General features: G+C 40.2%; 1 protein-coding gene across 3 annotated transcripts in view; it reads left to right on the top strand.

Annotated features, from left to right (window-relative positions):
* The window catches only part of nckap1 (NCK-associated protein 1), a 30760-nt gene that overhangs the window by 518 nt on the left and 5173 nt on the right, over nucleotides 1-25069 (top strand). The window contains exons 2-28 of one of the 3 annotated variants that reach the window (XM_070915529.1): nucleotides 5748-5765; nucleotides 10551-10661; nucleotides 13430-13522; nucleotides 13643-13699; nucleotides 14289-14431; nucleotides 14570-14660; nucleotides 15191-15328; nucleotides 15601-15649; nucleotides 15795-15951; nucleotides 16274-16330; nucleotides 16812-16908; nucleotides 17516-17622; nucleotides 17747-17879; nucleotides 18230-18311; nucleotides 18566-18624; nucleotides 18779-18924; nucleotides 19206-19338; nucleotides 19460-19579; nucleotides 20557-20696; nucleotides 21174-21305; nucleotides 21822-22040; nucleotides 22665-22795; nucleotides 22955-23052; nucleotides 23188-23281; nucleotides 23774-23856; nucleotides 24154-24234; nucleotides 24329-24422. In XM_070915529.1, the coding sequence (XP_070771630.1) occupies nucleotides 5748-5765; nucleotides 10551-10661; nucleotides 13430-13522; nucleotides 13643-13699; nucleotides 14289-14431; nucleotides 14570-14660; nucleotides 15191-15328; nucleotides 15601-15649; nucleotides 15795-15951; nucleotides 16274-16330; nucleotides 16812-16908; nucleotides 17516-17622; nucleotides 17747-17879; nucleotides 18230-18311; nucleotides 18566-18624; nucleotides 18779-18924; nucleotides 19206-19338; nucleotides 19460-19579; nucleotides 20557-20696; nucleotides 21174-21305; nucleotides 21822-22040; nucleotides 22665-22795; nucleotides 22955-23052; nucleotides 23188-23281; nucleotides 23774-23856; nucleotides 24154-24234; nucleotides 24329-24422 (2863 nt within the window). The remainder of the gene's footprint in view (nucleotides 1-5747; nucleotides 5766-10550; nucleotides 10662-13429; nucleotides 13523-13642; nucleotides 13700-14288; nucleotides 14432-14569; nucleotides 14661-15190; nucleotides 15329-15600; nucleotides 15650-15794; nucleotides 15952-16273; nucleotides 16331-16811; nucleotides 16909-17515; nucleotides 17623-17746; nucleotides 17880-18229; nucleotides 18312-18565; nucleotides 18625-18778; nucleotides 18925-19205; nucleotides 19339-19459; nucleotides 19580-20556; nucleotides 20697-21173; nucleotides 21306-21821; nucleotides 22041-22664; nucleotides 22796-22954; nucleotides 23053-23187; nucleotides 23282-23773; nucleotides 23857-24153; nucleotides 24235-24328; nucleotides 24423-25069) is intronic. The other 2 variants (XM_070915527.1, XM_070915528.1) reach the window with 2 other exon arrangements.

Genomic DNA, 25069 nt, shown 5'->3' with positions numbered 1-25069 from the left:
AAATATGTGTCAATAGGCACTTGCGTTATCCAAATGTGTCCCTTTAGCATCCCTGGGAGCAGGCTGTGGGTACTGCTAGCCACAAGCTGTCGCGTTAGCTTGCGGTAAAGTTGCCTATTGGTTTTACGATGTAAACTGATTTTCGGTTGGATTAAAGGCAAATGTAGACACTTACTGTGAGCGGTGTGGTAAATATATATCAATCAGAAACCACAATTAAAACGAATACTATCAAATTAAGCCCCTGATGTGATGTCGGCAAACCTTCAGGCCTGCAGTAGCGTTAATAGCCAGCTAACGTCTGCTGGTAATGGCGGCGGCTGTTGGCTAAGCTAACCACCGCTAAGCTAGCAATCGGGCGTCGTCTCTGCTCCACCAAAAGCCAAAACACGAAGCTCACCTAAACACCAAACCACAGATACAGCTGCAGCCTGATGCTAACGGCTAATAGTTCAAACCAGTCAGTTGTATGTAATTTAGTGTTGGTTTTTTTTACCCAAGCTGACAGCTAGCTACATTTAGCTTGCAAAACAATTAGGAGAAAATGAAGCGAAAATAACTATTAAAGGCTGCTTATTGTCGGTTATTTTGTAATTAATTCGAATATTCATTAAAGTCATGGCTAACGTTAGCTTCTACTGGTCAACAATATCAACAAACACTCAGCATAACATCAGAAGCCAATATGATGACTAAAAACTGCCCCCATTATCTGACAAGCAGTCAAACAAAAAAAAACAATAACCAATATATTATATAAAAATATATCTTTAAAACGTATAAGTGCAAGTAGCTCTTTTCATTTGTCTGCCCTAGCTTTATCTAGCAGATGTTTTGCTCACTTAATGTGGAATCCTTGATGGATTAACCTATTATTTCAGCACAAATATATAGCATTTTAGTATGTTAAGCCACTCTCAGTAACATTGACATGGCATTTACAGCTTAGTTTTCTGCATACATTATTACAGTTCAATAGACAATATAAACTATAACACATTTATTAATATTACTGACTCTTAACTGTGTTGCTCAAATAGTATACCAATGGTTTGTGTGTGGGAGGAAAAGAGTAGTGGGTCTGTTTGTGTGGGACGAGCCTTTGTGCCTGGGTATGTATGATGAATAAAAAAAGAGGGAGGGAGAGAAAGAGGTCAGTCACATCCTAAAGTTTTAGAGTGTACAGAGTAGAAGTCAAACTGTCTGAAAGCCCATACTGTTTCCTATTTATTGGCATTTTGAGTTGTTCTATGCTGTTCAGCAGTTAATTATATTGATGGTCTGAAGGCACCTTGAGTCTATTATGATCAGATAATTTGATTGTCAACTAAAATGTCTGATAATTAGTAATCTGAAGAAATAAACATAGTACAATGTAAGCTTTTTACTTAACATTGTGAGCACACATATATTTTTATTCTCTGTGGAAGCTATGACAGTATGAGCAGTCAGACACAGTCACTGAGATTTTGCTGCTGATTACTCTTCTTAGTACGCCCTTCCTTTCCTCCCTCCTTCCTTCCTTTTTCTTTCTGTCTGTCCCATCATCTTCATATCTATCCTGATCTGCCTCACCATAAGGCTTCTGAACATATCCACCCTGAAAAGCTGTTCCAATGTTTTTTTTAATGCTTCTTTTTACCTGATATTAGAAAACTTTCCAGCATCCAATAACCACAGCATCCCAAAGCTAGAAATGAAAGAACTGTGACAGTAATCTGTGATACAATCAGTGGGCTCGTTCTGGACTGATTCTGCTCCCTCGATAGCAATTTGGAGACAAGTTTAATCTTTTTAGCTCTGAAACTCCACAGAAATTCCCAACTGAAGTGCTCACAAAGTTTCAAAGTCTAATTTATCGTTAGTGGAGTAGCTGTATTATGTTTCTTAATGAAAACACAGATGACAGACTTTGTTGTCTTGTTTCTACCTTTGGGAGAGAGTAATTCATGCTCACTAATAATAATATTGTCATCTAAGATCACAGCAATGTTCTTTTCCATTTTAAGCCTATTCACTCATTACACACCATTGACTAGCTGCAGAAAACCTTAAAATATGCTCTTTAAAATTTCCGTAACAGTCACCTTTAATTAATCTTGGCTGAGTGGCATAAAAGTTTTTGTTTGCTTATCTTTCAGCCAGTGGACCTTCTAACATCATATTTTGTCTTGCACACAGCGCTTACAGGGTATTTATTTTCCTTAACCTTGCTTACACTCAGGTAACCCCCCATACTCTCCTAAGCTTGTGTGCAGTTAGTTAAAAATATACATTTTGTGAATGTATTATGAATACAGTAAAAAAGAAAAAACCCCAGCATAGTCCCTGTGTGTAAGGAGTAAACCTGCACACAGTGAAATATTTATAGGAGCTAGACTGGATGTTCTCCAAATACTAGAAGTACGATCTACTGTAGCATTGGATCTCTCCACAGGATGGACGCAACAACAGGAACATCGGTAAATCGTAATGCAGTTTGGTGTAATAGCCCTGCAACAGTAGCCAAAAATGTTTTTATTGAAACCGTGTGAGAGAGATGTTGATTAATCTCAATGTTAATTGTTTTTAATGTCAGTTTTAAATGGAGTGACACTGGGTGAAATAAACACCTCTCTGACACAGTTTTTAGGGGATTTTCAGGCCTTCAATTTAATTTTATCTCAGCTATAATAATTATATTTGCATTGCATTAGCAGTCAGTTTATGTAACAGATATTTATTTTAAAGCATAATGCTGTCCACTATTTATTAAGTTTTTACAATAATAATTGTTATGGGTTTCTTTTACGAAGAAGTGGTTTGTGTGAGATCAGGATTTTCTTCTTCTACTGGCTGTGTGGTGCCAACATTTTCTACTGCTTCATGCTGCATACTCACTGTAGCTGCTCTCTGATCAACAAAATCTGCTCTCTTTTTTTTTTTTTTTTTGTTGCCCAGAATATACTGGAAAGTGTAGGCTGGTAATAGGCTTACCTATGGTGGCTCAGAGGGGACAGTAGCTGCAGGCACACATGAATAATTACATACTGTGGGGAAAAAAAGTACAGGTTGACATTTAATGAAGGGCACCCCTGATTACTGGGGGCATTTTTACCCTTCATTTTTTATTTCAAGGGCATTTTATGAGCTGTTAAGGGCAAATTGCTCAAGACCTCCATAAATTTCTCATGGTCTGAATGGCATGTTGCCCTGGGAAAACTGCAGCACAAACTGAATTTCATCAGACTGTTGGCATGTTTAATATTTTCATTAATTCTATTTGGTTTGAAAAGATAAAACTCAGTTGGAGTGACTTGGGTAACAGATGGGCAGCTGTGCTATTGAGGGCTGTGAGTATGCAGGTTTTCTTTGAAAGTGAAGACTTCATCAGGTGCTTAGTCCCTCCTTTTGGTTGAATTTGCTCTGTCAGAGAAATCACCTGTTGTAGTGATTGGTTTGGATGGAGACCTGCAGACTCTCGCCCCTTTATGACACTATCTGCGCACCTCTGTGATGTAGATGGTTTAAATCTAAATGTGCGGTGGCCAAAGCGTTTGCTGAGGGATTCCCTTATCTCATCGGCACTCAATCAAGCAGTGAGGCTACGCATAAATGCACACATAAATGCAGGAATTTCTGTTATGTAATACATACTATTGGAAATCCAATCTGAATTGAGTCCGTTTTTCATCATTGGTTTAAAGCAGGGCTGGTTATTCAGTGGAAAATTAAACATTGGATATGTTGCAGAAAGGGATCAAATGAGAGTAATTTTTATTCAGAATTTACCGTGTCTCTAAATGCGTTTATAAGAATAATGTGGGTAAAATATAATAGACTGGAGTGTTAATAACATACCCGTTTTGTCTCGCTGTCTGTTTTTGTTAACTGTTAACTGTTCCTTTTTCTTCTACTTCCCAAGAAGAAACTCAACAGATAAGAAAACCGGCCAATCAACAATGTGTAGTTAATCACGCATGTTTAGTTAAGGCTTCATTAAAAAAGGTCATCGAATCATTGAAAGTTAAACTGTTAACAACATGGTCAGGACTGTGTGCCATTACAACATACTGAAAGTTGGCTGGCGCAAGCGATCAAAAAGTGATGATCAATCATGATACCTGGCATATAATGATAAATGCAATACAATATTATGTGCCAGAGATTGCTGTGAATTAGCCTGTGACTGAATGAACTGAACTGAATTATATATATGAATTATATAATGACATTAATAAAAGAATGGTATTTAATGTGGGTCGTCACATATCCTCTTAGTAAGGTCACGATCCCGATCTGATTGGTGCATTTCTAGTTGAGAGAGATCCAATTGAGGGTCTATAGATTTAGCCTGATTGAGACTGGATTGGATTTTTGAGTTCCATACTTCAATCAATATTCATGACTTTAAAAAGTCAGAGAGAGAGAGAGAATACATTGAACTATTGGCCAATTTAAACATAAACGCTTAACATAAAGAAACAATCTTGACACGGATCCCTTTTAGATGATTTGTTTTTTAGAATTGAGACCAAGATACGTACTGAAGAAGAGATTTTACAGTTTTTTACAGTCAAAAGTTAACTCGTGAGTTCTCTCTGGAGGACAGACTATGTAATGGAGACAAGGAGTTTTTAAACAACTTCAAACCTATACATGTATAAGCTAATATTGTCCGGCGGGATTAGAATCAGAATTAGAATCAGAAACTGTTTATTGCCAAGTAATTACAAGGAATTTGCCGTGGTCTGAAGGTGCTATTGTTTTGATAACAAATAAGTAGAATATAAAAGGTAAAATAAGAATAAAAATAAGATAAATAACAGCAGAACCATTATTAACCCTTTAAGTCCTGAGAAGTCAACATCAGTTTTGCTGTCAGTTGCCCAGAACCACAACACAAGGGCTTTTTTATTGACCCACTTTTTTTGTGCCAACATCAAGCCACATGTTGTCAAGTCCTGCTCGTGCCACTTCACCACCAGACTAAACCCAGTTCCAACTTACCAAAGTCCTCTAAAAGTGCCATCACAGTCCTACAGGACCACAGAAGGACCTGACTGTTTTTTTTTTATAGGTGAGGTCTATTTGTGCGACTGGGACCAGACCAGAGAGTCCAGAAATAAGTGAATGATGTTGCTACATGTCCATATAACAATGAAATGATAAATTCAAACCTGTATTAGAGCATCACCAGCAGTGAAGCGCCCGGTGCTTCAGCCATCAGGGAACTCTGCAGACATTGTCAGTTACTAAGCAACAGCCATGGAGCAGAAATGTGGAGCAAATATTGCAGCCAGTGAAAACTGCAGGGGCCAAACTTTGTCTTCACACTGTTCTGTATGAGACAGGGGCGCTGCTGACAGCCGGAGTGTCAGCCATATTATTTTCAGCCCCTCCACTCTCTTAAAATGGATGTGTTATTTTCAATGTGTCTGAGTGCGTAGGTAGGGACCCTACACTTTGTGTTACTTTTGAAGACAGCGTGCGTTAAAACAAGTGTTAACATGATCACATTTTTCTGTTTTGTGTTGAAAAGAAAAGCCAGAATGGCTATCCTTAACTAAACTCTCAGATATGCAGAAAACACCTGTATGAGAGCAGCTGTTTTAAGACATGCGTGTGCTTGTGTGTGTGTGTGTGTGTGTGTGTTTTTGTGAGCGAGTGTGTAGACCAGTGATCCAGCAGTTTGTCTAGGTGGGCTCTTTGTTTTGATTTCTTCTCTTCTTCTCTCCGTTCCAATGCTTCCCCCCTCTCCTATGCAGCAAGGACAAGTTTGGAAGGTTTGCAAAGTTTATCACCTTCCACTGATGAAACCCCACCCCCTTCACCCTTCCTCAACTCCCTCCTCTTCCTCTTTCCCCTCCCCTCCTCCTCCTCCTCCTCCTGCTCCTGGCTACCTGTACTGATCTGTTGGTCCTCTCCTTTGTGCCTCACTCCTCTTCATGTTTGAATCTGTGATGCTGAGAGTAAGGCTGGGTTCCATTCACTGTCAGTGTTACCAACCTGCACTGGGAATCCAGTGTTGTTCATTTTGCTTATGATACAGCATTCACATGCACATTGTTTTTCTGTGCTTTGTTTGGGAAAAGAAAGCTTTTTTTCTTTTACTAGACTGCAAAGCCAAAACTAGATTTCACCCTCTTTTGTAAATACCAGAAAGATCTTAACAATTTGCAGGTGGATAAGGCTTCACTTACGAATATGGCATTTAAATATGCCAATTGGCAAATGCTTTTATCCACAGTGCCTGACAAAATCAGTGCATTCATTTTAGGAAGAGTGTAGGTTAGATGTTGTTTATCAGGAGACTATTTTCTATAGTTTATTAGTAGCCACTAACTAATCACCACTTACCCACTCCTATTAATGTCTTTTATTGTGATGAAAGTCTTCATCCCAAAAAGCAGTTATTTAGATGGCGGTTTAATCCTAAAAAGTTGTTCAAGTTGTTGTGAATTGGTTTCTATGTATTCTGGTCGAGAACAAGCACAGTAATGCTGACAAATGCAAAAAGCTGAGTGAAGAGTCCAGGCAGTCAGCCAGCTCTTAGCAGGTTGTAGTGGCTCTCTCTGTTCCTAATCACGTGAAAGCATCTATTCTTTGGAGCTCTTTTTTTCTTTTTTTAGCTGCAGTTAATCCTTCCATGAGAGAGCTCACACTGTGAGGAATGACAGACAAAAACGAATTCATCTCAGTGAGGACAAGTATGTTTTTGCGTGGTTTACGGGGACTCTGAAGGATCACTGAAAATGTGCCGTGGGGCGTTCGAATATTTCATCCAGTAATCAGCGGCCGTAATTAGCTTTCAGATGTAGGTTTCCCCGGCCCAGTGCGATCTATTACAGGGTCCCCAGCCGTGAGTCGGTCAATGTGGGGACTCTTTGAGAAGCTCAGCTCTTAATTGCTACCCGGAGTGGAGAAACGATGGTGGAGGCGAGACTAAGGTCTGTTCTGGTATCCAGGCAACAGCTCCCTTACTCCTCCCTGACCGCTACTGATTCTCAGCTTATTCCCATGCCCTGTCCCCTCATTCACTGCGTCCCTCTTCCATCCATCCTTCCATCAGCCCCCACCCCACCCAAACCCACCCAACCACCCACCCAGCCAGCCAGCCAGCCAGCCAGCTTATTGCACCAGCCACCACCAGCACTAATGGACAATGCCACGCCACATGAATGACAGAAAACAGTTAATAAATCATCATGCTTTTGTTATCTGATGCTAAGAAACTAGCAAATTCTGTTCTTTACTGCAGAAAGTAAAATATTAATAATAATAGCTGAGTAAGTAACCTAGTTGAAGCTAAATAAAGTGGTGAGACGCTGCAATGCTGTGGCTACAAAAACTAAGCTAGGTCTCTAGTATATGCTAGTGTAATAGAAACTATTTTGAAGGTTTTGCATGTTTTAGCCCATTAATTACAACTCATGTATAACTTGCCGTACATTATTACCAACCATTATCCAAAGCATAGGTGTTTACATTGAATGTTTGTCAATGTGTTGTTCATTTTTAATATATCACTGTGTCACTGTCACCTGTAATGCTGACAGCGATGAAACCTTTTTGTTGCTTTCACGTGCTTGTGGGAATTTCTGAAATCTAACATGTTAGAGTAAGTCGCTGTGCAGCATCACATCCACAAACCGTGTTGTCAGAAAGTCAAAGCAGATAGGCAGATGGTGATTAGTGTTGGATGTTGGAGCTTCCTACAAGCATTTGAACGGACCAACAAGTAAGTAAATGAGTTAAGTTTATTTATGGAGTACCTTTCTAGAGCAAGCATCGCAAAGTGCTTCATGAATTAATAAAGTGAGGTGTAAATATATGCACAAATCATCACACAGGCCTGTCTGCACGAGAAAGTTTTTAAACTCCAATTTAAAAGGTTTACATTGACCAACTTTAATGTCTTAAGAGCCTGTGGACCACAACAGCAGAAGCTGTCACCTTTTTTACTTTTGAGTTTGGGCTAAAACATGGAAAACACTTGTACAGTCCTTTCAGTTAGCATGCCAATGTTATGAAGTAACCGGACAGTGTTTTTCACTCTGCAGTTCCCCGGCGTGAGTCAAAGGGTAACTACACTTACGTTGCCAATGTAGAGACTAGTCTGTTGTGTAGGGTGAGGCTAGTGGTGTGTTGTCACCAGAAGAGCACTATGTTAGCAAAACTACAAGGCTTGTGCTTTTTGCAATTGCATGGATTTCACAGTCACATCTTGATTCCTTGTTTCTCATTTAACACAGTTAAACTTCAGTCTGCCTCTCACACACCTGAACAGATCTTTGGCCAGTAGCTGTTGAGTAAACGCACAGTGACATTGTTCATAAGTATTGATGGCTGTTGAAGTTGGAAATCTGGATCAGGTGTGAGAAGTGGGCGCAAGGAAACAAGCTGAGACTCAAGGTCCAGTCTGTCATTGATGGGTATTGAAATCATGTTGGTGTTGTGTGTTTTTCTGTGTCAAATCCCCAAAGTATCCACGTGTTTTGTGTGCGAGACCCTGCAGTAGTGGGTGTGTGTCAGACCCAGCTCTACGAGAGCTCAGCATGTTTCTCTTTCAGGTGTTTCAGTGAGTGGACTAGCTTCAGCTAACAGACAAACTGAACAGGGTTTTGGCTAGCTAGCTGGCTAGCATGACACATCTTGTTTAGTTGATTTTGCTCGTTGGGTAGACTATTGTTTTTATTTTGACCTGTCACGCTAATTTTTCTAGTGAATTAAATCAATTTTACACTCGCACCATTTTGCATCCCATTTTGATTTATAGCGGATGCAAAGTGGCAGCAGATGCCGATCAGTGTTTCCTCTTAAACTTGCAGTTAAACCAGCAACATCCACAGTAGTGGCTCTGATGTGGATCGGTAGTAGTCGTAGCTAATCTGTACATTTAAAGGGTGGTGAAACTTTAAATCCTCAATGGCAGAAAGACATTTTTTTTCACTGATCTCTGTCGGTTGAAGGTTTCCAAGTCTGTTGCACTGACCACACCCATTGTCAGCAGTGTGGTGTATTTCACTTGGGAACAAAAGCAGAATTTTCAGCTTGTGTTTCATCACATTTTAATACCTGGGTTGTCAGATACCTACTGTGTTTTTGTGAACCAGCATGTGTTGCTGTTTTTGTGGTTTCATTTTGTACTGGCTGATGCTGGAAATGTTTCAGCGCCATGCAAACTGAAATCCAGGTTCATGGTTGTGGTGCTGTTTCAAGCCTGTTAGTTCATTAGCTGTGATGTGTTATTGCGGGGTAGAAACATTACATTTATAGCATAGTTTTGTGTAAATTCATGTTACTTTTTTAAGGCTTTTCTAAATGTGTGCGTCCACTTTTTAAATTTAAACCTTAACCATGAGGAACTGAATCCTCAGAACGGTCACTGACCTCTTCTAGGATTGTTCCTCTGTGTTGGCAGCCAACAAACTTTATATATTCACTCTGTTTATGGCACATGCATGGACCACATCTTCCTCACCATTCACTACTACACTACCCATAATGCATGAGCGCTGTTGCTTCCTGCCAGAGTCAGGGCAGTCAGACAGGATAGAGTAACGCCTCTAGAGGAACAGATATTGATATGAAATAATTAAAACAGATCAGCTCATGTAGGTGACAGGAAACATGAGAAGGGGCTTTCTCTCTGATCACTTATCTCTCTTTCCTCACTTTGCCATTTCTCTGTGTGCCCCCTTTATTTCAGTTCTCCCTCCCTCCCCCCCCGTGTTTCTTTTTCTCCTCTGTTTCATTCAATCCCTTCTTCATTCAACCCGACCATTACTCTGCCTGTCATGCAGTGGTACTAACCAGTGATGGCTCAGAGACACTGTTTGAAACTGAAACCCTCTCATTACCTGGAACTCTCTCTGTGGTTCTCATCCTGTCTGTGTTGTGGATAGCTTTCAGGCAGAGCATAACTTCTTTGATTCTGGATGGTCAAAATGCTAAATTATTAGATGTTTAAACATTTTACAGCTACTAATGAGTATTATTTGTGTTTTGAAATTAACATTGTAATATCTAGGCTCAGCTCTCCACAGCTCAGCAGTTGAGAACCGCTGGTCAGTTCAGGCTCTTTCACTCTTTTTACAGTTGAACCTGGTTTATCCAAACATGAAAACCACAGACTTCCAAACTTAATTCAGCAAAGTGGAAATCTACCCTGCTGATTGTGAAACATTTTGGAAATCATCTTGTTGTCATGTGCATCTTAATGGACTGCACATGTCACTTGCATCAAGTTTCTGTGTGTTTTCATGTCTTGAATATGCCTCTGGTCTGGAAACTTCACTAAATGTCAGTGGTGTCAGTATTTCCAGTATTTCATTCACCTGATCCCCTTCTCATATCCTGGACCGGGATAAACCAGTTTTCACTGTAAGCACTAAATGTTTCCCTGGTGATGACCACACATCTAACATGCCTGACCATGAGGAAATAAAATGTTGTAATAGTAGAAAGAAATGCTGAAATATAGAATAAAGAGCCTATGTTTCAGTTATACTCACCATATGTTTTGTTTTTTCTCTCCTCACCTCTTCTTTTCCTCCTCTCCTTTCCAGGCATGTGGCGATCCCAAGGCTAAGCCCTCCTATCTCGTTGATAAGAACTTGGAGTCTGCGGTTAAATTTATTGTCAGGAAGTTCCCTGCTGTGGAGACGCGGAACAATAACGTAAGTACGCCTGCATGTATGTTTGCGGTGTGTTTGTAAGGTATAGAGAAGAGTGTCCGCGCACCGATAGGATCCATTTAGCTTCAGGTGCACGCACTTACACGGCGATATCTTCAAATTTTGAATCTAGACTGTAGGTTAATTTTTCTGAACTTGCATGGAAAATTGTCACACTTGAACATGGCTTCTTCAGCTAGACTTAAATGTCTAGGTATAGCTGAGCAGATCTGGAACACATGTAGAACAACCCGTTGTACTACATACATATATTATTATGTTATTTTTTTTGTATCAAATAATGCAGTGGTTATTGAAAAGTCATTTTATTTATTTTTTAGATCAGAAAAGATGTGGGCTGTAATAGTTTGAGTATAATTTGACAGTGGAAAATGTAAAAATAACAGCAGCTGCTAATGTTAATTTTAAGTATCAATAACAAAATCCATTACTGTGTCACATATAATCACAAACTCCCACCACAAGTTAACCAAAGATTTAAGTGATGCATTAACATTTACTTAGTCGGACTGACGGAAATACTAAATTATGTAAAACTGAAACTAACAAACAAACTTTTTTAGCCATATATACGCTTCTGTTTGATACCGACTGTGAAAGCAGTTTTATGTAACAAAACACTTTTAAAACTAAATTTAAATTTTGGTACAATTTAAGGTGACTGTGTGTGTGTGTGTGTGTGTGTGTGTGTGTGTGTGTGTGTGTGTGTGTGTGTGTGTGTGTGTGTGTGTGTGTGTGTGTGTGTGTGTGTGTGTGTGTGTGTGTGTGTGTGTGAGAGACCGGGCATGTTGAGTGAACGAAACAGAGTCATTGCTCATCAAATGTGTCCTTCAGCTTTACTTGTTAGCTTAGCTCATAGCTTCTGGCCTACATGTTTATGTGAAACTGTCATTTAGCAAACAGCTTGTGTGTGTGTGTGTGTGTGTGTGTGTGTGTGTGTGTGTGTGTGTGTGTGTGTCTAGCTTACTGCTTTATTCTGTATGACTGTGCAGAAAAGTGTCTCTTACGTTGTTTTCTGCTTTGTTTCTGTGTTTGTTTGTGTTCTGCATGCTAAACTTGGCTTATTCCGGACTTGTGCTTTTTGGTAAGTTTTTGTATCTAAGTTTCTGTAACTTTTGTATTTTAGTTCACGTACCTGAGTTTTGTGATAATGTAATTTTTTTGTACCTGTTTTTAAAGCTATTTTGGCGCGTGTTTTTCTTTGCTCTGCTTTCTCTCCTCTCTCCTCTCTGCTGGCAGCATTTTTACTTTCTATTTTTTCATCCACTGAGTGACTGTGTGGCTGGTTAACTATCTGGTTGGCCAGCTGGCTGACTGCTAGTTGATTAGAAGGCTTGATGACCGACTGGCTGGCTGTTTGAGTGACTGCCTGCACTAAGGAGTATTACGGAGCAGATCATTTATTGTCTGTCAGTTGACTCTATTTTTCAGTTACTTCGTAATGATGGCTGACCCGTGTCTGAACAGGTCTGAGGTCTGCGTCTGTCAGTTGGCAGTGACTACAACAGCAGTATAGGAGAACTGACCATTCAAAATGATTAGAGGGCAGAAAAAGCCCTCTAATCTCCTATTAAAGAAAAATGATAATCGACCAAATTGTCTTTAGCTTGACTTCGAGTAACAAAGGTTTCAACTCCTTGGTGCAGCAGCAGTGTCACTCACTCTTTACACTTTTTCCACTTTATCTTGTACAGTTGCACTTGTTAAAGTTACAGATCTGACCTGAAACACACACAGCTTTGGGGTTAAATTTACATACAGTATGCTTCAGTCATTTCTGTCATGTAAATAGAAACTGCTTCTTCCTTTTACATATTCCAGCTTGTTAAAAGATTGATGGGACAATCTTTTAACAAGCTGATGTTGCATCCACATTTTCACTTTTCCAGACTTCAACAGGTACTGAAAAGGATTGATTGACTTTCCAATCTCACGTCTGTCTTTAAACTCTGACTTCTAGAAAATGTAAATCAATGCTATTGGGTGGACCGTCTGGCTTTGCTATGATAGTCAGATTTTACTTTGGTGAAACATTTCTCTTTTCTTTTTTTTGGAAAGTCTCTGTGCACCCCAGGCCATAATTCTGATTCTGTTTCCAAACATAGATTATTAGTCTGTTAAGAGTTGGTGGGGGTGGGTTCAAATTAAGCAAATAGAAAAAAACATGGGGGAATGTTCTACCAAAGTAAAATGACTTCATATATTGATTTTAAGGGATCTTTTTTGAATCTGTCTTTGTATCTAGTTATCTGTGTTTCCTCTCTGTTTGTATTAATAACATAGTTTTTCCAGCTCCAATATCACTGAATTATTCAGCAGCAGCATCAGTGCTGTTAATTTAGTCAAAATGAAGAGAAACTGTAATTTATTTGAACAAGACTGTAAACTGTATTGATCCCTGAAGGGACACTTAGTAATTAGATTTTTTTTTTTAGTTGGATGGGTTAGAATAACAGATATGCAGATATTTCTCATTCCATTTTTAAAACCCAGTCAGAGTTTAGTCAGTGGGCTTGTATTAAGAGTGATTTGTCAGCTCAGGCTTAAAGTAGAGGAACACATTTTAATCTTCAAGTACCCACAAAAAAGCCAAAACGAGACACAGTAAGTGATAACAAATTGTCTTTATTACTATGAATTATGAAAAGAGTAAACCGGTTTTACTGACATATAACATAAGTCATATATGCTCTTAATTCAGATTATTTCATAACGTTTTTGTAATTGTGTGCACTCTGCCGTGTTTACAGCAACAGCTGGCTCAGCTGCAGAAGGAAAAGTCAGAGATTCTGAAGAACCTGGCTCTCTACTATTTTACCTTCGTGGATGTTATGGAATTCAAGGTAGGAAAACACACACACACACACACACACACACACTCTCACTCACTGACGATATACTGTGAAGGACTTCATGGTGCTGATTCTAATGAAGGTGTTTATATTGACTCCTTTTAATAACAGGACCATGTGTGTGAGCTGTTGAACACCATCGACGCCTGCCAGGTTTTCTTTGATATTGTAAGTGCACAAATACAATTATTATGTCCATCTGTAAAAATCTAATGCAACAGCTCAGCCACAGTTTCTACCTTTAGAAAGATAATAATGTTCAGCTTTGATTGACACTCAGAGAGGCATTCATTTAACTATATGGTAGCAGTTGTGTTGAACTGGACTGAATCATATTGAGAGGTATCTCTAATGTTTTGCCCACACCATTTACAAACATGAGGGGGGATATTAGAACCACATTTCAATATAATGTAGTCCAGTATAACCACACCACTGAAGTACGACCTCAGTATTAAGCATATAATGCAAATCACGTCAGGGAAAATGTGTTATTTTAGAGGTGGTATGAAGTGTTTGTTGCTGCTGTCTTGAAGAATCCTACTGACCTTTTCTTTTCAGCTCTTATCTCTTTACCCAGCAGGTCTTCTCATACTTGATCATTACAGAGCAAAGGAAATATTAATGAATATTTACACATGGTTTTCATCTTTGCGGCTGCTTGATATTATCTACATGTGGCATTCATTGTTAAGGTAAATATGATTTTTAGCATCAAGAAAAAAAACGCCACTTTTGTCGTTTTGTTTCCTGTCAGACGGTGAACTTCGACCTGACCAAGAACTACCTTGACCTGGTGGTGACTTACACTACTCTGATGACAATACTGTCTCGCATAGAGGAGAGGAAAGCCATCATAGGGCTGTACAACTACGCCCACGAGATGACGCATGGAGCCAGGTGACTGAAACACCCTCTGACTGATGGGAGAATAGCAACAGCAGGACTTATTTAGTATCAAACACACAGTATTAACAGCATAAAAGTCGAGCAATGACCGTGGTCTCTATAGTAACCGTGGTACTGTGTGTGTCGTAGTGACCGGGAGTACCCCAGGTTGGGCCAGATGATAGTGGATTATGAGAACCCTTTGAAGAAGATGATGGAGGAGTTTGTTCCACATGGAAAGGTAGGAGTGTTAATATTTAGTGGTGTACAAACTTTTATTTGTCTTTGTGGTCTTTTTTAAATAGTTTTTCATTTGCCTTTTCTCATTAAAATGGCACCAAGTAAAGTTCTAAAGGTTTACAGTATGATTTCCAGTGTGTACAATAGATTTAATCTGGTTTTTACCAGGCCACAGTTGCCATAGCACCTCTAGTGCGACATTTAGATCAGTCAGAGTGGAAAAATGTCCTGCTCTGTAACTGGGAGCTGAAATATCGACTGAATTAAAGAGAAAATGCAGTAATGTGGTGAAAATCTAGACGCCTCCACTGCAGTTGTTTATGCAGCTGGTAATAGTTTGCACAGACTGCAGTGATACATAATGATCAACTAGAGTGCTAGAAAGTTCACATATCTGTAAGACTGTGAAAGAAAAAAGTATTTTATTCAGTTTATTCCTCTCCTTTCCATCTTCCCTTCTGTCTCTCCTCCTGTTTCTCTCTCTCCATCCTGCCTTTCTTCCTTTCTCCTCCTGTCTTTCCTCTCCTCCAGTCCCTGTCAGATGCTTTGATCAGTCTTCACATGGTCTATCCCAGGAGGAATCTGTCCGCTGACCAGTGGAGGAACGCCCAGCTGCTCTCTCTCATCTCTGCTCCCTCCACCATGCTCAATCCTGCACAGTCCGACACTGTTAGTATGACGACGACTGCACCGAAATGGCTAAATCTATATCTGCAATCTATATTTTTAATCACTGTGCCTGATCTAAGGAGAATGTTTTAAATGAAATTACTTCAATATTTAGTCATGAGTAATTCAAATGTTATGAATAAAAAAAAACTAAAAGACTACGTGTGGTTTGAGCTTGAGCTTTATGAGGCATTTAATCCATTCACCTGTATATGCTCCATACTGTGTAATCATGTCCTATTGATCTGATCCTTTCTCGCCTCTGTCTTTAGATGCCATGTGAATACCTCTCACTGGACGCAATGGAGAAGTGGATTGTTTGTAAGTACCTTAGAAACAGGGATTCAGACCTTCTATGTTCGTGTCAGGCCTTGTTCATTTCAAGTGGTTGCCCATTTATCACTGATATTTATTTTGGCTTCTGATTGTACTTGAAGTCATATATTCTTCTCTGTTCTGTCCCCAGTCGGTTTCATCCTGTGTCACGCGGTGCTGAGCAGCGACGCAACAGCGTTGTCTTTGTGGAAGCTGGCTCTGCAGAGCTCCACCTGCCTCTGTCTGTTCAGGGATGAAGTCTTCCACATCCACAAGGCTGCAGAGGATCTGTTTGTGAACATCAGAGGGTACGAGCATCTATATGTGGACACACATGGGCAGACAAACCGGTTTTTAGTTGTTTAAGCTATTTGTTTTACACAGAAATTCCACCTTTCTGTAGCTTACAGCGTCTGAAATGTGATGTTTTGCTGATTTTCTCAGTTTCATATCGTATCTCAGTTGAATAACTGTTTTTGGCTGTCGGCTGGAAATTTGAAGACGTTTGAAGACACTTTTTAGTATTTTCTGACAACCTTACAGAAAACCATCTCATACAGTATAATACAATTGCTCAGTACGTTTTCGCTCTTTTGATTCGTCCTGTCTGCTTGTTTTTGTCTTTTCCAGGTACAACAAACGCATCAATGACATCAGAGAGTGCAAGGAACAGGCCTTATCTCATGCGTACGTACATAATCTTTTTACTAATCCCTTCATTGTATCCCAGCAGGAATTTTCATCCAATTGCTCCTCACACACACACACACACACACACACACACACTACCCACATTTTCTGTTTTATTAATTTATATTCCTGCTCTGCATCATTTCAGCTCTGCTTCTAGCCTTGAGTCTCTCTCTCTCAGGGAGTCTCACACAGAAACATCACCTTCTTCTTCTTCTCTTTATCCCTCATTCAGCTTCTTTTTTTCTCCCTGATTTATCCTCCCCTCTTTGTCTCCCCCTCTGTCTCATCTCTGTTGTTATCCTCATTACTTATTCCATCTTCCCCTTTCATCTTCATTCTCATTCTTCTGCTGTCATTGTCATCCACTTACTTTTGTCCTCTTGCAGGATTGTCCTGAAAGTGTCAAAATACCATTTAATCACGATGCTTGTGTGTTTTCGTGCTCTGCTCTGACTTCTTGCCTGTCTCTCTGCAGAGGCACGATGCACAGAGAGAGACGCAAGTTTCTCCGATCAGCTCTGAAGGAGCTGGCTACTGTTCTAGCTGATCAGCCAGGACTACTAGGTCCTAAGGTAATACACAATACCACCTTTAAACAGTAAAATAACACCGTAAATAACCCAAGATTCAGTTTCAGAGGCGATAGTTGAGCGGTACTAAATGATAAGGAATACCTAAAGTAGAATCACCATTTAAAGATTTTAAATTTCTTTGAAGATCACGTGCTACAAAAGAATATACACATTATCCAGTTAAATACCACCTTAAAACATTATGAATTACAACTTAAATGTCCCTATATTATGACTCGAGTGTGTGGACTATTGGAACCTAATGTAACATACGGTACCATCTTAAAACACTACGGTACCACCTTAAATAATGTTACACAACTTTCTCAGACAGACAGTTTTTACCGCCTTAAAAAGCTCTGTACGTTCCTCTGGCCCGATGGAGACCGACAAGACTGTTTGGCAGAATATATTTGCTAAGCCTGACTGACTGTAAACATATTGCACATTTAGTTCAGAGACTGTGAGAATGCAGTTGCTACCAACTGCTCTTGGTTATTTATCTTAGAATTATTTATCTTGGGAAGTTTTTGACATTTCTATTTCCCCTTCTTAAAATCTGTGTCTCTCTCTTCTCCCCTCCACATATTTATTTATTTCCCACTAGGCGTTATTTGTGTTCATGGCGTTGTCGTTTGCCCGTGACGAGATCATCTGGCTGCTTCGACACGCCGACAACATCCAGAAGAAAAGCACAGATGACTTCATAGACAAGTACGCAAACACACACACACACCTGTATAAATATACACATTTACATGAATGTGTAGACATACAAACAGATGCATGATCACTCATACAGTAATACAATAATTGTGTGTGTGTGTGTGTTTTGCAGACACATAGCAGAGTTGATCTTCTACATGGAGGAGCTCAGGGCTCATGTCAGGAAGTACGGCCCGGTGATGCAGCGATACTATGTCCAGTACCTGTCCGGTTTTGATGCTGTGGTTCTGAATGAACTGGTTCAGGTATGAACACACGAACGCGCAGACCTCTGAAAATTTAGACACTTAACACACACTTATACACAATACCTAAACACAGGACAGGATGCTGGGTTTCTACAGTACAACTTTAATGCCCACCATTTTGAAATCTATATGATATAACACATTGAAACATTAAGAACTTATAGATCATTTTCCCTCTTGTTTTCAGTGATTTCAAGAACGTGGTCTTATTTTCCATTAATGGTTGAAATCTACGTAGATGAACGTAACATTTTGGGCCTCGGGTGGAAGCTGAATTAAAAAGACACGTTTTTCCAGACTGCTCTTGTCTTTCTAACCAGTTTTTCTATACTGTCTTTATCTGATAGAACCTGTCTGTGTGTCCAGAGGATGAGTCTATAATCATGTCTTCATTTGTCAACACGATGACCTCTCTCAGTGTCAAACAAGGTAAACATCACTTCTTGTACCATCAAAACTTAGAGGAGGAGTAGGAGTGATAACAGTAGCAGTAGCAATATTGCAGTTATACTGCATATTGGCAGTATTGTTACTAGTAAAGGTGGCAGTTGTAGTAATTTAACTCATAGTAATAAGAGTAGTACTTGTGATACAGGTTTACTGGACCGATATTAGTTACCAGAAGCTGATGATTGAAGGATAATGTGTGATTATGAGTGAATTGTTGTGCTTTTGTGTTCCAGTGGAGGATGGAGAGGTGTTTGACTTCAGAGGCATGAGACTGGACTGGTTCAGACTGCAGGTGTGCACACAAGTCTAGTGCTTCATTTCTTTAAAAACACATCACTACTTTTTTTGGAATTGACTGTAAAAGGAAAGAATAGCACTGCCGATCAATACAAAAATATCTCCTGTTTTCTAATGAACTCTTCTTCATACTGTTCTCCTTTCTGCAGGCCTACACCAGTGTCTCTAAAGCCAGTCTTGGTATAGCCGATCACAAGGAGCTCGGGAAAATGATGAACACCATCATCTTCCACACAAAGATGGTGGACTCTCTGGTGGAGATGCTGGTGGAGACGTCAGACCTGTCTATTTTCTGGTGAGACACGCGCATATTAACATACACAGTAACCCGTGCATGCAAACACAAAGTCAAATATGGTTCATATGTAGGAGGAACTGAGACAATTAGTTTGAATGTGTGTATCCTTTTATTTATCTATCTCCTGTGTGTGTGTTTGTGTTTGTGTGTGTGTGTGTGTGTGTGTGTGTGTGTGTGTGTGTGTGTGTGTGTGTGTGTGTGTGTGTGTGTGTGTGTGTGTGTGTGTGTGTGTGTGTGTGTGTGTGTGTGTGTGTGTGTGTGTGTGTGTGTGTGTGCAGCTTCTACAGCCGTGCGTTTGAAAAGATGTTCCAGCAGTGCTTGGAGCTTCCCTCCCAGAGCCGACACTCCATCTGCTTCCCTTTGCTCTGCACACACTTCATGTCCTGCACACATGAGCTCTGTCCTGAGGAGGTAAAAACACACACATATATACAGATACACAGCTGCGTTGTCTTACACTCAAATATGTGTCACAATAAGTCATTTCTTTGTCTGTGACCGTGTGTGTTTTCACACTCTTCTTCCTCCACAGCGTCACCACATAGGAGATCGAAGCCTGTCGTTGTGTAACATGTTTCTGGATGAGATGGCCAAGCAGGCCAGAAACCTGATCACTGACATCTGCACTGAACAGTGTACACTCAGCGACCAGGTAATAACACACACACACACACACACACACACACAAAGGCAGCCAATTTAAAGGAATTGTTTGACATGTTGGGGAAATAAACTTCAATTCACTGTTTTGCGGAGAGTTAGATAAGAAGGTCGATATAAGGTTACAGCCAGCAGCTGGTTAACTTAGCTTAGCATAAAGACTGAAAACGTGAGGAAACAGCTAGCTGGACGTCGTGCAATTGTTACACCTACTAGGACCTACTCGTTTGTTTCACCCGTACAAAAAATGACAAATTGCCGTTTTACAGGAGGATATGTTTTGTGCTGGACTGTCTCTTGGCTCTGAGCAGTTGCCGGGCAACAGGCAGACACTCCAGCAAGTTACTGGAGTAGTATTGATCAGATATGAGAGTGGTATCGACCTTCTCATCTAACTCTCTGATAGAAAGCAAATAAGTGCGTTTCCCAAAATGTCAAATTATTCCTTTAAGACTGAACACTTAAAGAGCACGCCTCTCTGAATTCATGACGTCACAGGCCGTGACAACTTGAAGCGGAGTGATAGTTATTAAGCTGAAAACTAATTCATCCAAAAGTAATGCCTGTTTGGCCAGCAACAAGGCACATTTGGAAGCAGCTGGTGTATAGATGTAGAAACAAATCAACTTTTCAAACATTGTACCAAATATCACAAAGAAGAGGAACCTTTTTATACAAAAGCATAGAAGTTTTCTGACAAACTTTCTGATGTCATGAGATTTGGCAGAGCATACTATTACATGCTGTCACATTGATGTTGTGAGTCCTTTGTTGATGCATGTCGTTTAAAGCTTCTTAAATTCATCTCTATCAGTTTCACGTCTTACTTTTAAAGAAAGCTACTGTCTTAAGAACATCAGCCAGGCCGTGAATAATCAGTCTTTCTCCATCTGTCTTTCTTTTCTTCAATCTCTTGTTCATCCCCCGTCTTTTTCTCTCTCCACTGTTCTTCTGCTTTTCTATCTCTAGCTGCTTCCTAAGCACTGTGCGAAAACCATCAGCCAGGCCGTGAACAAGAAGAGCAAGAAGGCGACGGGGAAGAAGGGAGAGCCAGAGAGAGAGAAACCAGGAGTGGAGAGCATGAGGAAGAACAGACTACTGGTCACCAAGTTAGTGAAATAACCAGACAACAAAACCACAAAATTCATTCACTTTGTTAGCGGCAGCAAAACAACTCAGTCTCCTCTTTGTCTTTTTATCTCCTTCTGTTCTTTCTATCTCTTTATGCTCCTGTTAATAAGTAATTACTATTGATTCTGTCGTAATTATTGATAATAGTTGAATAACAATAATAATAGTTTTCATTGTTGATTTGACTGGATTCCTATTAAACCTCCATCTTGGTTAATGCAGTAATAATGTTCACAATGATATTTAGCTGTTTATCCTCATAAATGGCTCAAATAATTGGTATATTAGTGTATCATCACCTGTCTATAGTATTTCTGTTCTGCGTTGTTTGTTTTCAGTCTGTCTCTACTGGATGCTGTTGCTGTAAAGACCCAGTTTCCCTACACAGATCATTGAAAGTTTCATCATATCTTAATGAGTCCATTTTGACCTTGTTGTTTTCTTTTTATTCCCAGTCTGGATAAACTCCACACAGCGTTGTCTGAACTCTGCTTCTCCATCAACTATGTTCCCAACCTGGCGGTCTGGGAGCACACATTCACACCGAGAGAGTACCTCACCTCGCACCTGGAGATCCGATTTACCAAGTAAACACAAGCAGATAAAACACAAGACGATTTATGTCCAATTCAGATACAAAACAGACAGCTTGCCAGTTATCATCTTTACCTTTTAAGTTAATTAACCACTCTCAATAAATGGAAAAAGCATGAAAATCTAGATCATCGTCAATACAGACAGCCGTCAGTGAGCAGAGTCAGCGCTTTAAACTTCTTTAAAAGCAGATTAATTGAGCATGTTGGATATAAGTGATCGGAAAGGAAATACGAGCTTAAAAGAAGGCATCTACAAAAGATTCACAACCACAAAACAGAGGAGACGGTTTGGTTTTTCTTGTTAATATAAAGAGAGTGTAGAGAAGTGAGATGCATTTGGGTTTTCAGGGTAATAAGAGTGTCTGATTGTGTGCATTTAAATAAGATGTTTCCTCTGCAAGCTGGGGATACATTTTGATAAATGTTTTACTCTTGCAGTTTTATGTATACTGCAGTATATTGTTGTGTTATTGCAGGCGTGTTTTTTAAATCTCCCTCTGTCTCTAGGTCTATAGTGGGGATGACCATGTACAACCAGGCTACTCAGGAGATAGCCAAGCCCAGCGAGCTGCTGACCAGCGTCCGGGCCTACATGACGGTGCTTCAGTCCATAGAGAACTACGTCACCATCGACATCACCCGGGTCTTCAACAACGTCCTCCTGCAGCAGACGCAGCACTTGGACAGCCACGGGGAACCCACCATCACCAGTCTGTACACAAACTGGTACGTTTGCTTGAGAATATGTAGTAATCCAAAGCGAACGCCATTTCATAAAAACATGCGTGGAGTTATGCAGCGTGTATGTGCAGGCCGTGCCAGTATAAAATCATTATTTTGATATAATACTGTGGAATCTCTCTGAAACGATGCTTCCTTGGAGCCTGTGTTCACAGATTGGCAGTTGTTGGAAACTCTTTTATTACAGCCACTAATAAAACAAATTCCTCTTGGTAGTGCTGAACAGAAGGAAATCATTTTTTATTATTGCAGGGAGTACTGTTGCATCTTAAACAACTAAATGCCAGACTTTTAAAGTTCATGACTGTAGGATATTGTTTTTCTCTCTCTTTGATTTGGGGGATACATTCAGGAGTTACAGGACTTCCACCTCTCAGTAATCACCACTATTTAAAAACAAACATGGAAATTGGCGCATCGTTGTATTAAGCAGCCGTTCACTGAGCCCAGAAACCCCCTACAGATGGATTAAAATCCCATTTAGCAACATAATTACAGGCTTATTTCTAAACTTCACTCGTGGTTTTAAAATTCAGAAAAGGTAAAGTTCCTAATATGGACTCACCAACCGAAGGGAGGACTAAAACATGTAACCGATACTGTGTGTAGGTACCTGGAGACGTTGCTCCGTCAGGTCAGCAACGGACACATCGCCTACTTCCCCGCCATGAAGGCCTTCGTCAATCTGCCCACAGAGAACGAACTGACTTTCAACGCTGAAGAATACTCCGACATCTCTGGTACGAACACACACACACAAACCATCTCATGTATGTGCTTCATAGTGCTGATCAGTATTGGACAGAAATAGAAAGTTCCCAGTTTGACTGCTATTGTTATAAAAATGTCTATTGAGTTGTATTTGTTGTAATTTTGTAATGATTTGTGGGTCTTCACAGAGATGCGCTCTCTGTCTGAGCTGTTGGGGCCGTACGGTATGAAGTTCCTTAGCGAGAGTCTGATGTGGCACATCTCATCACAGGTCGCTGAGCTGAAGGTATAAACATCCAGTCAGACATTCGCTCATACATACAACATAAAACTTTAACCTTTGTCACAGGAACTACTTTCCAGCAGTGGTGGAGGAAGTATCCTAGAAAGGCTAACTGTTTGTGTGTTTGTCTCTGTGTAGAAACTGGTGGTAGAAAACATGGAGGTGTTGACCCAGATGAGGACGAGCTTCGACAAACCAGAACACATGGCCGCCCTCTTCAAGAAACTCACCTGTAATGACACACACCTGAACACACACACACACACCTGAACACACACACACACATGCTTAGTACCATCTCACACTCTGCTTAATATCCTCTGGATCCCTGTTGTGGAAATATTTTCAGGAAACATATTGTGTGTTTGTCAGCGAATGTTTAACTACATTCACACTCCAAAAAGAGTCTCGTTGCTTTGTTGACTGCTGACTGTCTGCTGTCTTGACTGGTTTCATGTCTGTGTAAAGTCCCAGTGTTGATATTTCTTGTACTTAAGATGTGTTAACACTTGTAATGATATTGATAGTGGCTGCGCAGACTTGACTGAAAGGCAATTAAAAGTCAATACAGACACTCGGCAGAACACAACGAAAGCCTGAAATAATATGCGTCCTTGCAAATGAAGTTTTCCTCAGCTGGTGACTTCTATCATTGTAATATTGATTTGTATGATTTAAGATTTAAGCCTCATTGACTCGTTCTCTTTTGTTTGTGTGTTTGTAGCTGTGGACAGTGTGTTAAAGAGGATGACCATCATTGGAGTCATCTTGTCCTTCCGCTCCCTGGCTCAGGAGGCTCTGAGAGATGTAAGACACACACACACACACACACACACACACATAAAATCTTTAAGGGTGCTTTCACACCTGTAGTTCCGTTCACAATTTCCTTCGTCAAGAGTGTTTGAAACGTTAGTATGATCAATAAATTGTGATGCTGAGCAAGAGCAGTGTCCTCTTTTTCTAAGTCTAAAGTGACACTTTCCAACGCGCCTGCACCAGAGACCGTGGGATGTGCGTAACATAAAAGCACCATAAATGTCTTGCAGAGCAGTGATGCTGAACCTGCTTCTTACTGGACTGTCTCTGTCTCGCTCTCTCCAGGTTTTATCCTGTCACATTCCTTTCCTGGTCAGTTCAGTGGAGGATTTCAAGGACCACATTCCCAGAGAGACAGACATGAAGGTAAAACCACACTTACAGACGCATAAGAATAAACCTATTAACCTTTAATGTTCTCTCTCCTCATGTGTATGTATGAATCTCTGTCCGTTTCCAGGTGGCCATGAATGTCTACGAGCTGTCCTCAGCAGCAGGTTTACCCTGTGAGATCGACCCGGCTCTGGTGGTGGCTCTGTCCTCACAAAAAAGCGGTGAGACACACACACACACACACACACACACACACACAAATGCAGACTGAATCCAGCTTCAAGGTTAAACATGCAGAGAGAGAGCGATTAAATGCACGTCTTGTACCACCTTCTAAGATTGCTATAATAAATTATCAAAATCGTCGTCTCTTATGCATAAAATCAGTTTAATAAAGTTGGAAACACTGTGAAAGAGCCAATTATAAGGCTTTGAGGAGCTTATCAGGTCAGTCTATAGAAACTATTTTTCCCTCTTACAATAATTATCTGACCAGCAGTCTGTCCATTAATTTCCAATGTTCGTTCGTGCCTGCGTGGATGAATGAATGAATGAATATCCAGCAAAACACTTTACATGCAGCATGTGAGCTGAGAGTCATTCAGTCCATGTACACCTTCAACCAAACAGAGACTCATGAACGACAAAGGAAAACATAAAACGACAGCACACATTTACCCACATGTAAAACAGACAAGCTCAGCCTCAGTGTCTTTGTGTCTGATCACCTCCATCTTTTTATCCTTCATCAATTGACCTTTAGATTCTGGCCACTTTATTATCATGTCCAGGTGTCATTATTGTCCAGCTGTCTTACATTATAAAAAAACAAAGGTGCTAAATATCACGTGAGCACGCAGCTCTCTGT

This window comes from Enoplosus armatus, chromosome 12, assembly GCF_043641665.1.
Source record: "Enoplosus armatus isolate fEnoArm2 chromosome 12, fEnoArm2.hap1, whole genome shotgun sequence".
NCBI lineage: Eukaryota > Metazoa > Chordata > Actinopteri > Centrarchiformes > Enoplosidae > Enoplosus > Enoplosus armatus.
The sequence above is the reverse complement of the archived record's forward strand: the minus strand, read 5'-3'. Positions and strand labels throughout refer to the sequence as shown.